General features: G+C 48.6%; 1 protein-coding gene across 1 annotated transcript; it reads right to left on the reverse strand.

Moving 5' to 3' along the window:
• Positions 1-4,883: 4,883 nt before the first annotated feature.
• ZNF394 (zinc finger protein 394) lies at positions 4,884-12,030 on the reverse strand. The gene is made up of 3 exons (XM_003278084.4): positions 11,154-12,030; positions 10,219-10,345; positions 4,884-6,288 (listed from the first exon to the last, which is right to left on the reverse strand). Exons 1-3 carry the CDS (start codon positions 11,607-11,609, stop codon positions 5,186-5,188), a joined length of 1,686 nt encoding a protein of 561 aa, XP_003278132.2. The 5' UTR covers positions 11,610-12,030; the 3' UTR covers positions 4,884-5,185.
• Positions 12,031-13,744: the final 1,714 nt, after the last annotated feature.

The raw sequence follows: 13,744 nt of genomic DNA on the forward strand, positions 1-13,744 counted from the left end.
TCTGTAATCCCAGCACTCTGGGAGGCTGAGGCTGGAGAATCACTTGAGGTCAGTTCAAAACCAGCCTGGCCAACATGGTGAAACCCCGTCTCTACTGAAAATACAAAAATTAGCCATTTGGGAGGCTGAGGCAGGAGAATCGCTTGGACCTGGGAGGTGGAGGTTGCAGTGAGCCAAGAACACACCACTGCACTCCAGCCTCGGCAACAGAGTGAGACTCCATCTCAAAAAAAAAAAAAAAAATGATTGAAGAAGAATGCCTTTCCTGTATTACATACAACTATTACCTGCTAATGTATAGACTTAAAAAACAAAACTAAACTAAGGGCTACTCACTAGTAACTAGTGAGGTATGAAGAACTAAAAGTTGCCCATAATCAGGCTGGGTGTGGTGGCTCACACCTGTAATCCCAGCTCTTTGGGAGGCCAAGGCGGGTGGATCACAAGGTCAGGAGTTCAAGACAAGCCTAGCCAAGATGGTGAAACCCCGTCTCTACTAAAAATACAAAAATTAGCCAGGCACAGTGGCAGGCGCCTATAATCCTAGCTACTTGGGAGGCTGAGGCAAAAGAATCACTTGAACCCGGGAGGCAGAGGTTGCAGTGAGCTGAGATTGCGCCACTGCACTCTAGCCTGGGTGACAGACCAAGACTCCATCTCAAAAAAAAAAAGTTGCCCATAATCTAAAATGAATGTGTTAGATTCTGGTAAGAGTTGTAAGTCAGCCCGGCGCAGTGGCTCATGCCTGTAATCCCAGCACTTTGGGAGGCCGAGGCGAGTGGATCATGAGGTCAGGAGTTTGAGACCAGCCTGGCCAATACGGTGAAACCCCATCTCTACTAAAAAATACAAAAATTAGCCGAGTGTGGTGGTGCGCGCCTGTAGTCCCAGCTACTCAGGAGGCTGAGGCAGGAGAATCGCTTGAACCTGGGAGGTGTAGGTTGCAGTGAGCCGAGATCGTGCCACTGCACTCCAGCCTGGGTGACAGAGTAAGACTCCGTCTCAAAAAAGAAAAAAAAAAAAAAAGAGTTGTAAGTCAGTATTTGTAATAGGTGCCATGGGCCCTGCCGAAGTCCCTCTGGCCTTACACCTTCTGTGGGCTTCATCTGACTGTGTCTGCACCTTGTGGCCTGTGGGGTAATAAGACATCCTGGGAGCAGCCATCAGCCAATCATTGATGGGAATTTGATAAACACCAAATTCTCCATCTCCCCATGTGTGGAAAACTCAAGCATGTGTTTTAGTTTCCAGAGGTTCCCCATGAATTGCACACAGGCACTCACCCAAGGTTGTCTCTTCCACCTTCCCTATAGTGTTGCAACCTCTCCCCAACAAATAAACTACTTGTATTCAAAAAGTGTCAATTATGTTCTCTGAGGAGCCATATCCCTTCTGTTTCCACAGTTATTCTAAGCACATTCTGACATTCAGTTTAAATAGGTTGAGCTGAGTGTATTCTCCCTAGAGCTCAGCAAAATAAGAGATCCATTTAAATTATTTTGATATCCTAAACGTCATCCTATGTCTGTATTAAAAATTGCTCTAATTTGCCGGGCGTGGTGGTGGGCGCCTATAATTCTAGCTACTCAGGAGGCTGAGACAGGAGAATTGCTTGAACCCCGGAGGTGGAGGTTACAGTGAGCCAAGATTGCACCACTGCACTCCAGCCTGGGCGACAGAGACCCCATGTCAAAAAACAAACAAACATTGCTCTCAGGCTAGGTGCAGTGGGTCACATGTGTAATCCCCAACACTTTGGGATGCTGAGGCAGGTAGATCACTTCAACCCAGGAGTTTGAGACCAGCATGGCCAACATGGTGAAACCTCATCTTTTTTTTTTTTTTTGAGATGGAGTCTTGCTCTGTTGCCCAGGCTGGAGTGCAGCGGTGAGATCTCGGCTCACTGCAACCTCCGCCTCCTGGGTTCAAGCGATTCTCCTGCTTCAGCCTCCTGAGTAGCTGGGACTGCAGGTGCCCATCACCATGTCTAGCTAATTTTTGTATTTTCAGTAGATGGGGTTTTGTTCGCCATGTTGGCCAGGCTGGTCTTGAATGCCTGACCTCGTGATCTGCCAGCCTCGGCCTCCCAGTGCTGGGCTTACAGGCATGAGCCACTGCGCCTGGCCTCTCTCATATTTTTAAAGTACAAAAATTGGCTGGGTGTGGTGGTTATGTGCCTGTGGTCTCAGCTGCTTGGGAGGCTGAGGTGGAAGGATCGCTTAAGCCCAGGAAGTTGAGGCTGCAAGTGAGCTGAGATCATGCCACTGCACTCCAGACTGGGCGACAAAGTGAGACCTTTTTTTAAAAAAAAAAAAACAAAAACATAGTTTGTATTTACGATTCTCTCTGATGACCAGTTCAGACATTCAGGCACTTGTCACTCAGATTAATCCTCATGTTTAAAGAAGGTACAAACAGGAGAGAACTGTTTCTAATTCACTGAGCCACAGGGAACTGCCAAATCTAGAGAGACTCAGCCACAGAAAATGAAGAGTCACATCCAAAGCACAGCCATCCTGAGATGGCTTCAAACTTAGAGGGAGGTGTAGGTGCTGTCCAGGCCAGACACCCTTCAGTTTCCAGACAGTTCCTAGAGGAAGAGAAGCCACTATCACCTACACCCAGACAAGACCTGGGGCTCTGCCCTGTGTTTTTCAGGGGCCACTAGTGCCCTGACTGCTGTTTCCTGATGATACTCCTTCAAGCAGAGGCCTCTATTACACGTGCCCCGGCTCACCTGCATCAGGGAGAGAGGGGTCTCCTGACCGTGATGGTGGGAACCCCTAGTGGAGCTGAACAGACACCCTCTTCCCTTCATTTTCACAGGACCTGGAAAGGACAAGCACACTTGCTTTACTGGAGATGATTCTTATGTTCTATTTTATTCACTTCTGCATGAAATACTCAAATTTTGTGTAATAAGCCTTGTGATATGATAAATATGTATCTGGTCTTCATTCTCAGTGACTAGCAGAGAGCTCCGCAAACCTTGGAGAATTCCTGAGGGATAAGGGTGCTAAGAGCATCTTTTCTTATAATATTTGGTCTTTGACACTTGTTCCTGACACGCAGCTACTAAACCCATTGGAATTTCCTTAGTGATGCATGTCTTTGTTCTAATAAGGCAACTCTTGGATTTCCGATGGGTTCAGCTTGGGGGCTGGTCACTGGAAAGATCAAGGCATGATTAGAAACTTGGAAGCCGAGGTGGGCGGACCACGAGGTCAGGAGATACAGACCATCCTGGCCAACATGGTGAAACCCTTTCTCTACACTACAAAAAATCAGCCGGGTGTGGGTGAGTGCCTGTAGTCCCAGCTACTCGGGACGCTGAAGCAGGGGAATCACTTGAACCCGGGAGGCAGAGGTTGCAGTGAGCCGATATCGTGCCACTGCACGCCAGCCTGGGCGACAGAGCAAGAATCTGTCTCAAAAAAAAAAAAAAAGCCGGGCACAGTGGCTCCGGCCTGTAATCCCAGCACTTTGGGAGGCCGGGGCGGGCGGATCTTGAGGTCAGGAGATCCAGACCATCCTGGCTAACACGGTGAAACCCCATCTGTACTAAAAATACAAAAAATTAGCCAGGCGTGGTAGGGGTGCATGTAGTCCCAGCTACTCAGCAGGCTGAGGCAGGAGAATCACATGAACCCGGGAGGTGGAGCTTGTAGTGAGCCGAGATTGCGCCACTGCACTCCAGCCTGGGTGACAGAGTGAGACCCCGTCTCAAAAAAAAAAAAAAAAAAAAAAAAAAAAAAATCATCAAGTCGTAAAACTGAACTCCCAGGCTCCTAGAACGGGAAAGAAAGAGGGACTATGCAAAATTAGGTTTTCTGGAAAGTGAAAAATAGAGTGCTTCTTTTGAGTACTGAGCTTTACCAGATCTTTTGGGGATTATGAAGTAGTTGAAACCCTCTCTACAATCTAAGGCCAAAGGCAAATTTTAAATGACTAAAATACATTCTTAGGGAAGTATTAATAATTGTAGTGAGCAAGATTTGGTTCAAAAGTGAATAGAGGCCGGGCATGGTGGCTCATGTGTGTAATCCCAGCACTTTGGGAGGCTGAGGTGGGCGGATTGCCTGAGCTTAGGAGTTCACCACCAGTCTAGGCAACACAGTGAAACCCCATCTCTACTAAAATACAAAAAATTAGCTGGGCATGGCATGGTGCACCTGTAGTCCCAAGTACTTGGAAGGCTGAGGCAGGAGAATTGCTTGAACCCAGGAGGTGGAGGTTGCAGTGAGCCAAGATCATGCCACTACACTCCAGCCTGGGTGACAGAGCAAGCCTCCATCTCAAAAAAAAAAAAAAAAAGTAAATAAATGTAGGCTGGGTGTGGTGGCACGTCTGTAATTCCAGCACTTTGGGAGGCTGAGGCAGGAGGATTCCTTGAGCCCAGGAGGTTGAGACCAGCCTGGGCAACATAGCAAGACCCTATCTCTTAAAAAAAAAAAAAAAGAAGCTGGGTGTGGTGGTGTGTGCCTGTGGTCCCTGCCACTCAGGAGGTTAAGGCAAGAGGATCACTTGAGCCCAGGAGGCTGAGGCCACAGTGAGCCATGATCACACCACTGGGCTCCCACTGGAGGGCTACGACGAGACCCAGTCTCAAAAATAATACATAAAGGTAGAGCGCAGATAACAAGGACAGAACCCTGTTACATGTCAGCCTGGCTCTTATCAGAAGTCTCTTACCTGGCACCAGCTCACATTTCAGAAGGCCCCCTACTTCCTCATTCCTCACTCACTGAAACTATCAGTCTGTAATGAGGCTCAGGACAGATTGAACCTATCTTGTAGGAGATACTCAAGGAAGATCCATAATTGACTGATATACTCCAAATGGCAAGGAATGTGGTTCTGGACAAGAAAAGAAACAGGCCAAGTCACATACAAACATATCAAAATGATAGCACTTTATTTATTTCTTTTTTGAGATGGAGTCTCGCTCTGTTGCCTAGGCTGGAGTGCAGTGGCGTGATCTCGGCTCACTGCAACTTCCGCCTCCTGGGTTCAAGTGATTCTCCTGCCTCAGCCTCCCGAATAGCTGGGCTTACAGGTGTGCACCACCATGCCCAGCTCATTTTTCTATTTTTAGTAAAGACAGGGTTTTACCATGTTGGCCAGGCTAGTTTCAAACTCCTGATCTCAAACGATCTGCCTGCCTTGGCCTCCCAAAGTGCTGGGATTACAGGCGTGAGCTACCACGCCCAGCCGACAGCACTTTATTTTGATGAATTCTTTGGTGTCGGATAAGGTGTGTACTTTGTCTAAATCTTTCCCCACATTCAAGACATTTGTAAGGCTTTTCCCCAGTGTGAATTCGCTGGTGTTTAATGAGGGTTGCACTCTGATTGAAGCGTTTCCCACAGACAGAACATCCATAGGGCTTCTCCCCAGTGTGGATTCTGTGGTGTTTAAAGAGATCAGAGCGCTGTTTGAAGCTCTTCTCGCATTCTTCACACTTATAGGGTCTCTCCCCTTTATGTAGTCTCTGATGTCTAAAAAGGTTGGAAATATGACAGGTTTCCCCACATTCCTCACATTTAAAATGTTTGTCTCTACTGTGGGTACTTTGATGACGATTTAGGTGTGAATTCTGCCTGAAGCGCTCCCCACACTTCAGACAGGTGTATGGCTTCTCACCTGTGTGTGTCCTCTGGTGCTTGGTCAGGGCAGCGCTCTGGCTGAAGCTTTTCCCACATTCTTGGCAGCCATAGGGTTTCTCACCTGTGTGGATTCTCTGGTGTCTAAAGAGGTCAGAGCGTTGTTTGAAACTCTTCCCACAGTTACCACATTTATAAGGTCTTTCTTCATGGAGCTGTCTCTGGGTCTCAAAAAGGCTGGAATGATGGAAACTGTCTCCACTGTCAGACTTGTGAGGTTTCAGCACGTGCCACGTCACCTTGTGGAAACTCTGCTTGCACTTTTTCCCGTGTTCCTCACCATCAGTGGGCCTCTCTGCTTTCGGGATGTGCTGACACAGAACAAGGTTGGAACATCTGGCACTGTTCTGCAATTCATTATTTTTAGAGTCTTCCCCTTCTATGGAACCATTCTTATTGACATCTGAGATGCTGTTGAGTCCTTCTGCTTCAGGAGAATTTTCAAGTTTCAGGGGCAAGGGGTTTCCAGACTGCTTTTCCACCCTGTACTCATGGGTACTGCCGCACTTAGAAAACAGGGGACGCTTCCCCTGGAACGCTTCTTGTAGTCGCCCCTGTGGCTCCACTTCTTCTAAAATTTGTTGCATTGGAATCAACTCTTTGTTCTCCACTCTGCTTTCCAAACCTGAAACATGAAAATACAAATTCCTGCCATTGCATCCTTGTGCAACAAAGAAATAAGCAAGTGCTGGCAGAATGTTAAACCCTCAAACCCCTTTTACTTTTTATTTTAATTAATTAATTTATTTTTTGAGACGGTGTCTCGCTTTGTCACCAGGCTGGAGTGCAGTGGTCTGATCTCAGTTCACTGCAACCTCTGCCTCCTGAGTTCAAGTGATTCTTCTACCTCAGCCTCCCAAGTAGCTGAGATTACAAGTACACACCACCACACCCAACTAATTTTTGTATTTTTATTAGAGATGAGGTTTCACCATGATGGCCAGGATGGTCTCTATCTCTTGACCTCATGATCTGCTCGCCTCAGCCTCCCTATTTGTTTTGAGATGGAGTCTTACTCTGTCGCTATTTATTTATTTTGAGACGGAGTCTCACTCTGTTGCTCAGGCTGGAGTGCAGTGGTGCGATCTCGGCTCACTGCAACCTCTGCCACCCGGGTTCAAGTGATTCTCCTGCCTCAGCCTCCTGAATAGTGCGGATTACAGGTGCTAATTTTGCTAGTTTTAGTAGAGACGGTATTTCACCATATTGGCCAGGCTGGTCTTGAACTCCTGACCTCGTGATCTGCCTGCCTCGGCCTCCCAGACTTCTGGGATTACAGGCATGAGCACCCAGCCTATATTTTATTTTATCTTATTGTATCTTATTTTATTTTTGAGATGGAGTCTTGCTCTGTTGCCTAGGCTGGAGTGCAATGGCATGATCTCAGCTCACTGAAACCTCTGTCTCCCAGGTTCAAGTGATTCTCCTGCCTCAGCCTCCCGGGTAGCTGGGATTACAGGCGCCCGCCACCATGCCCGGCTAATTTTTTGTATTTTTAGTGGAGACGAGGTTTCACCATCTTGGCCAGGATGGTCTCGAACTCCTCTGACCTTGTGATCCACCCCTCAGCCTTGCAAAGTGTTGCGATTACAGGCGTGAGCCACCACACCCAGCTATTTTATTTTTTTGAGATGGAGTTTCGCTCTTGTTGCCAAGGCTGGAGTGCAGTGGAGTGATCTTGGCTCACTGCAACCTCTGCCCCCCAGGTTCAAGCAATTCCCCTGCCTCGGCCTCGAGAGTAGCTGGGATTACAGGCAACGTGCCACCACACCTGGCTAATTTTTGTATTTTTAGTAGAGATGGGGTTTCACCATGTTGGTCAGGCTGGTCTCAATCTCCTGACCTCAGCTGATCCACCTGCCTTGGCCTCCCAAAGTGTTGGGATTACTGGCGTGAGCCACTGCACCCAGCCTATTTCTTATTTTATCTTTTTGAGACAGAGTCTCACTCTGTCACCCAGGTTGGAGTGCAGTGGCATGATCTCGGCTCACTGCAACCTCCACCTCCCAGGTTCAAGAGATTCTCCTGCCTCAGCCTTCTGAGTAGCTGTAATTACAGGTGCCCATTAACTGGCGTGGCTAATTTTTGTATTTTTAGTAGAGACGGGGTTTCACCATGTTGGCCAGGCTGGTCTCGAACTCCTGACCTCAAGTGATTCGCCTGCCTCGGCCTCCCAAAGTGCTAGGGTTACGGGTGTGAGCCACCACACCCAGCACAAGGGAGCAATTTGAGCAAAGCCCTGAAGCTTTGCTTCCTACAGAGCTAGAGTAGAATATTCCAGGCAGAGTGGTCACATAGCACAAAGACCAGGAGGCAGTGGAGTTTGGCATATTTTGGAGCAGCAAGGCAGTGTGGCCAGAGTAGGTGAAGGGCAGCAGAAGGGATGGGTGGGTGAGCAGGGTGCCAGGGCCCCTGCACATCAGGCATCAGAGGCCTGGCTAATTTTTGGTATTTCCAGTAGAGACGGTGTTTCACTATGTTGGCCAAGCTGGTCTTGAACTCCTGACCTCGTGATCTGCCCACCTCGGCCTCCGAAAGTGCTGAGATTTACAAGCGTGAGCTATCACGCCCGGCCAAAATGTATTACTGTTTTTTTAATTAATTTTTTTTTTAAAGAGATGGGGTCTTGCTATGTTGCCCAGGCTAGTCTTGAGCTCCTGGCCTCAAACAATCCTCCCATCTGGGCCTCCCAAAGTGCTAGGATTACAGGTGTGAGCCACCATACCCAGCCAACAGCAAATGTTGACAAGAATATGGAGAAAGAAAAATTATCAGTATTGCTGGTGGCGTATACATTAGTTATGGGCTCTTTGGAGAGCAAGATGAACATACAGTTGTTCCCTCTTCTCTGTGGGGACACATTCCAAGACCCCCAATGATGCCTGAAATTGTGTATAGTACCAAAGCCTATATATATATATGTGTATATATGTATATATATGTGTGTGTATATATATATATATAATGTTTTTTTTTTCTTTTTCTTTTTTTTTTTTTTTTGAGATGGAGTCTCGCTCTGTCACCCAGGCTGGAGTGCTGGAGTGCAGTGGCACGATCTCGGCTCACTGCAACCTCTGCCTCCCGGGTTCACGCCATTCTCCCGCTTCAGTCTCCTGAGTAGCTGGGACTACAGGCACCCGCCACCACGCCCGGCTAATTTTTTTTTGTATTTTTGAATAGAGACAGGGTTTCACTGTGTTAGCCAGGATGGTCTCAATCTCCTGATCTCGTGATCCACCCGCCTCAGCCTCCCAAAGTGCTGGGATTACAGGGGTGAGCCACCGTGCCCAGCCTATAATGTTTTTTCTTATATGTACATCCCTTTAATCAAGTTTAATTAATAAATTAGGGACATTAAGAGATTAACAGTAACTATTAATTATAACAATATACTTAGCTAGGTTTGGTGGCTCACACCTGTAATCCCAGCACTTTGGGAGGCTGAGGCAGGAGGATCACCTGAGGAAAGGAGTTCAAGACCAGTCTGGCCAACATGGTAAAACCCCGTCTCTACTAAAAATACAAAATTAGCTGAGCATGGTGGGGCATAACTGTAATTCCAGCTCCGCGGGAGAGAGAGGCAGGAGAATTGCTTGGCTTGGGAGGCAGAGGTTGCAGTGAGCTGAGACCACACCACTGCACTTCCCCTGGGCAACAAGAGTAAAACTCCATCTCAAAAAAACCCTCAAAACCAAAGACAAAAAACGAAAAACAAATGCTATACTGTAATAAAAGTCATGTGAATGTGGTCTCTCCCTGTCTTAAAATATTTGATTGTACTGCGTACTGTGGGTAAGTGAAACCACAGAAAGCAAAACCAGGAAGGGGGGGACTACTGCCTGTCTCTAGGCATATTCTCTTCAAAAACTCCAACATAGGAACAAATATACAAAAATATGCAGGAATATACAAGAATGTTCGGTGCAATGCTGTAATGGTTAAAAACTTAAGACACCTAAATGTCCATCAGCAGAAATGGATAGAATTCTGGAGTATCTGGACAGTGAAATAGGTAGAGCTCCATGCATCAACATGAGTAAATCTCAAAAATGTAATGTTGAGTAAGAAAAGCCATACAGTAATGATATACAGCGTGGAGCTACGTGTCTATGTAGAGACAATATAAGACATGCATGGAAGTCATAAACACAACACTCAGCTTACTGGCTACCTCTGGAAAAGGATAGAGGGGAAGGGTTTCAGGGAGGCTATGTGGGGGCCTCACCTACAGCTGTAACATACTATTTCCTTGGCAATATGGCCAAGTATTAAGATCTGTTAAACTTGGGTGGTGAACACAGGGGATGGTCATTATCTTTTTTTTATAGTTTTCTGTATGTACAAAACATTAAAAATGAACCAAAGTAAAAAGCTGAATCTAGCACCTAGCAGTACAGAGGCCCCTGCTTGCAGTAGAGGCCCCTGCTTGCGTTACAGAAGGCACCTGAAGGCTCTCAGCCCAAGTCTGGGAATGGCATAATGGCTCAGGGATGGTAGTGAACCAGCCCTTCACAAACCACACACCGCAATAAACCAGCAGAGCAACAGCACTCACTCGGCCCAACTGTGCTCCCGGAATCCTTCTGCGTACTCTCTCTGCAGAAGTCCCTCCGTGCTGGGTCCAGGCGCTCCCACTCCTCCCAGGTTAGAGACACAGCCATGTCCTCGAAAGTCACCATCCCCTGGAACAACACAAGAGCCCCATTCAGTACCTGCTGTCCCTGTACAGCACTACCACTCTTCTTGAGTCTTGTATTGACCAGGGAGTTTGGAGAGATCAGAGATCGAGGCTGACATTCTCTTGTAATCCTGAAAAGCCTTTCTGTGGACTATTTACACTAATTTTGGGGGTAGGTAGGAGCAAAATATTTCTTTAACTTATATCACTGTGATGTATGGGAATGGAAATACGATATAGATTAAAAGTAAACAAGGCCGGGCGCGGTGGCTCACGCCTGTAATCCCAGCATTTTGGGAGGCCGAGGCGGGCGGATCACCTGAGGTCAGGGGTTCGAGACCAGCCTGGCCAACACGGTGAAACCCCGTCTCTACTAAAAATACAAAAATTAGCCGGGCATGGTGGCGGGCGCCTGTAATCCCGGCTACTCGGGAGACTGAGGCAGGAGAATCGCTTGAACCCGGGCGTCAGAGGTTGCAGTGAGCCGAGATCGCGCCACTGCACTCCAGCCTGGGCGACAAGAGTGAAACTCCAACTCAAACAACAACGAGAACAACAAGAACAACAATAAGAAAAAAAAAAAGAAAAAGAAAAAGAAAGAAAACCAGTAATCCGTGTTCGCTTTATGCTGAGGTCTATAACTCAAGTTATCTCCTGGATGGATCTGTCACTGTGGCCTACAGAAAGGAAGTCCATACACACCCCAATGTTCACACGAAATGTAATAAGGAAAAAAGTTCCGAAACGCAGAGCACCCCATACACGCCTATTTTCCACACTCTCACCTCCAGAACGGGCCTTTCGCTTCTTACCTGGGGTGAGGTTCCATTGAGCGCTCGCTGCAGAGCCCGCACCACGGCCACCGCCTCCTCCCCGCTCTCTGGGCAGTGCTCTCGCACCCAGGCTTGGAGCTCCTCGGGCAGGATGGTGAGGAACTGCTCCAGCACCAGCAGTTCCAGGATCTGCTCCTTGGAGAGCAGCTCGGGCCTCAGCCACCGACGACAGAGTTCTCGGAGCCGGCTCAGCGCCTCTTCCGGTCCAGCCACCTCCTGGTAACGCAGCTGCCTAAAGTGCAGTCGAGAAGTTTCGGGGTCCGTCCAAGCCGCGGGATAGCTGGGCTCCCAACTTCCGGGTGAGTCTTCCTCCACTTTCACGGGCAAAAGTCCGTCGTGTTGGGACGGCGCTGCGTCCTTGGACCTCGCAGCCATCACCCAGGGTCCCAACTCGGCGTCACTGCCGCGCCTCTGGGCGGTCAAGCTGGAATTCATCTTTCTCTGGCATGTGCTGCCCTTCCTGGAGTCTTCTTTTCAGGTGAAGAGCAAACCCAAGGAACTCATCCGCCCTCAACACCCTCCGGTCCCAAACACCAGGCCCCACTACACCAGGCCCGTCTCCCACACTTTCTCCTTTTCTCAGCTTTGCGCCTACAACTCCCTCCGTCAAGCAACGGAAAACATCCCGTCCCGGAAGTGCGTCATCGACGCCTTGCGGCACCTTTCCCTGCATTTCCGGGGCCTCTCTAAGCGCCTGATAGAGTGAGGTACATCTCGCTGGTTTATCGTCCTAGCCCCGCCCGACGCAGCGGGTCTCGACGGATTCCCGCATCCCTGGGAAATACTGGCGTCCGAGCCGGTGGCCGATCTCCGGCAAGGGCGGGAACCTTCAGGATTAAATAGACAAGGTCTGGCTCTGTCGCCCAGGCTGGACTGCAGAGGCGCGATTTCAGCTCACTGCAACTTCTGTCTCCCGCGTTCAAGCAATTCTCCAGCTTCAGCCTCCCAAGTATCTAGGACTCCAGGTGCGCGCGACCACGCCCGGCTTTATTAATTTTTCTGTGGGGACGGGGTTTCACTATATTGCCTTGGTTGGACAAAGTTGTTTTTTTTTTTATTTTTTGAGGCGGACTCTCGCTCTGTCGCCAGGCTGTCTTAGCCTCCTGAGTAGCTTGGACTACAGGAGCGCGCCACCATGCCCGGCTACTTTTGGTATTTTAGTAGAGACGGGGTTTCACCATGTTGGTTAGGCTGGTCTGGAACTCCTGAAGCCTCGTGATCCGCCTGCCCCGGCCTCCCAAAGTGCTGGGATTACAGGCGTGAGCCACTGTGCCCGGTTGGAAAAAGTTTTGTTTTTTAAAAAAAACTAAGTGCTTCCATGTACATCAGATGTTAATGACTTTGATCCTAACAAAGATGAGGAAATTGAGGCTCAAAGATGTGTCCTGGCCTGGCTCAGTGGCGTATGCCTGTAATCCCAGCATTTTGGGAGGCTGAGGGGGGAAGATCGCTTGAAGCCAGGAATTGGAGACCCCAATCTCTACAAAAAATAAAAAATTAGCTGGGTGTGGTGGTGTGCAACTGTAGTCCCAGTGAGAGATGAAGCTAGTTGGACTTCCTGGGTCCAGTGGGGACTTGGACAACTTTTCTGTCTTACAAGAGGTTTGTAAAAATGCACCAATCAGTGCTCTGTAGCTAGCAAGAGGTTTGTAAAATGCACCAATCAGCACTCTGTAAAATGGACCAATCAGCAGAATTCTAAAAGCAGCCAATCGCAGGGAGGATGGAAAAAAGAGCATTCTGATAGGACAGAAACAGGACATGGGAGGGGACAAATAAGAGACTAAAAGCTCCCACCCCAGTCAGTGGAGGCAACCTGCTGGAGTGCCCTTCCATGCTGTGGAAGGTTTGTTCTTTTGCTCTTCACAATAAATCTTGCTGCTACTCACTCTGGGTCGGTGCCATCTTTAAGAGGTGTAACACTCACAGCAAAGGTCCGAGGCTGCATTCTTTTTTTTTTTTTTTTTTTTTTTGAGACGGAGTCTCGCTCTGTCGCCCAGGCTGGAGTGCAGTGGCGCAATCTCGGCTCACTGCAAGCTCCGCCTCCCGGGTTCACGCCATTCTCCTGCCTCAGCCTCTCCGAGTAGCTGGGACTACAGGCGCCCGCCACCATGCCCGGCTAATTTTTTTTATTTTTTAGTGGAGACGGGTTTTCACCGTGGTCTCGATCTCTTGACCTCGTGATCCGCCCGCCTCGGCCTCCCAAAGTGCTGGGATTACAAGCGTGAGCCACTGCGCCCAGCCGAGGCTGCATTCTTGAAGTCAGCGAGAGGATGAATCCACCTGAAGGAACCAACTCAGGACACACCACTTACTTGGGAGGCTGAGGTGGGAGGATCCTTTGAGCCCAAGAGGTCAAGACTGCAGTGAGATATGATCGCACCAGTGCACTCCAGCCTGGGTGACAGAGCAAGACTCTGTCTCTAAAACAAAGTGTCTTGGTTGATGTCAAGCTGCTGGTGACTTGCAACTTGCATAAAATGAGACGATCACTTGAGACCAGGAGTTCCAGGCCAGCCTGAGCAACATAGTGAGGATGTGTCTCCACATAAAATTTAAATTTTTTTTTT

The sequence above is a fragment of the Nomascus leucogenys genome, chromosome 17, assembly GCF_006542625.1.
Source record: "Nomascus leucogenys isolate Asia chromosome 17, Asia_NLE_v1, whole genome shotgun sequence".
In the NCBI taxonomy this organism is placed as follows: domain Eukaryota; kingdom Metazoa; phylum Chordata; class Mammalia; order Primates; family Hylobatidae; genus Nomascus; species Nomascus leucogenys.

Excerpts from the sequence above, each read along its gene's own strand:
- ZNF394 (XM_003278084.4), bottom strand. The coding sequence starts at position 11,609 with ATGAATTCCAGCTTGACCGCCCAGAGGCGCGGCAGTGACGCCGAGTTG. Across the intron at positions 10,346-11,153 it reads TCAATGGAACCTCACCCCAG|GGGATGGTGACTTTCGAGGA; the intron begins GTAAGAAGCGAA and ends GTGTTGTTCCAG. Across the intron at positions 6,289-10,218 it reads CGGGAGCACAGTTGGGCCGA|GTTTGGAAAGCAGAGTGGAG; the intron begins GTGAGTGCTGTT and ends TTCATGTTTCAG.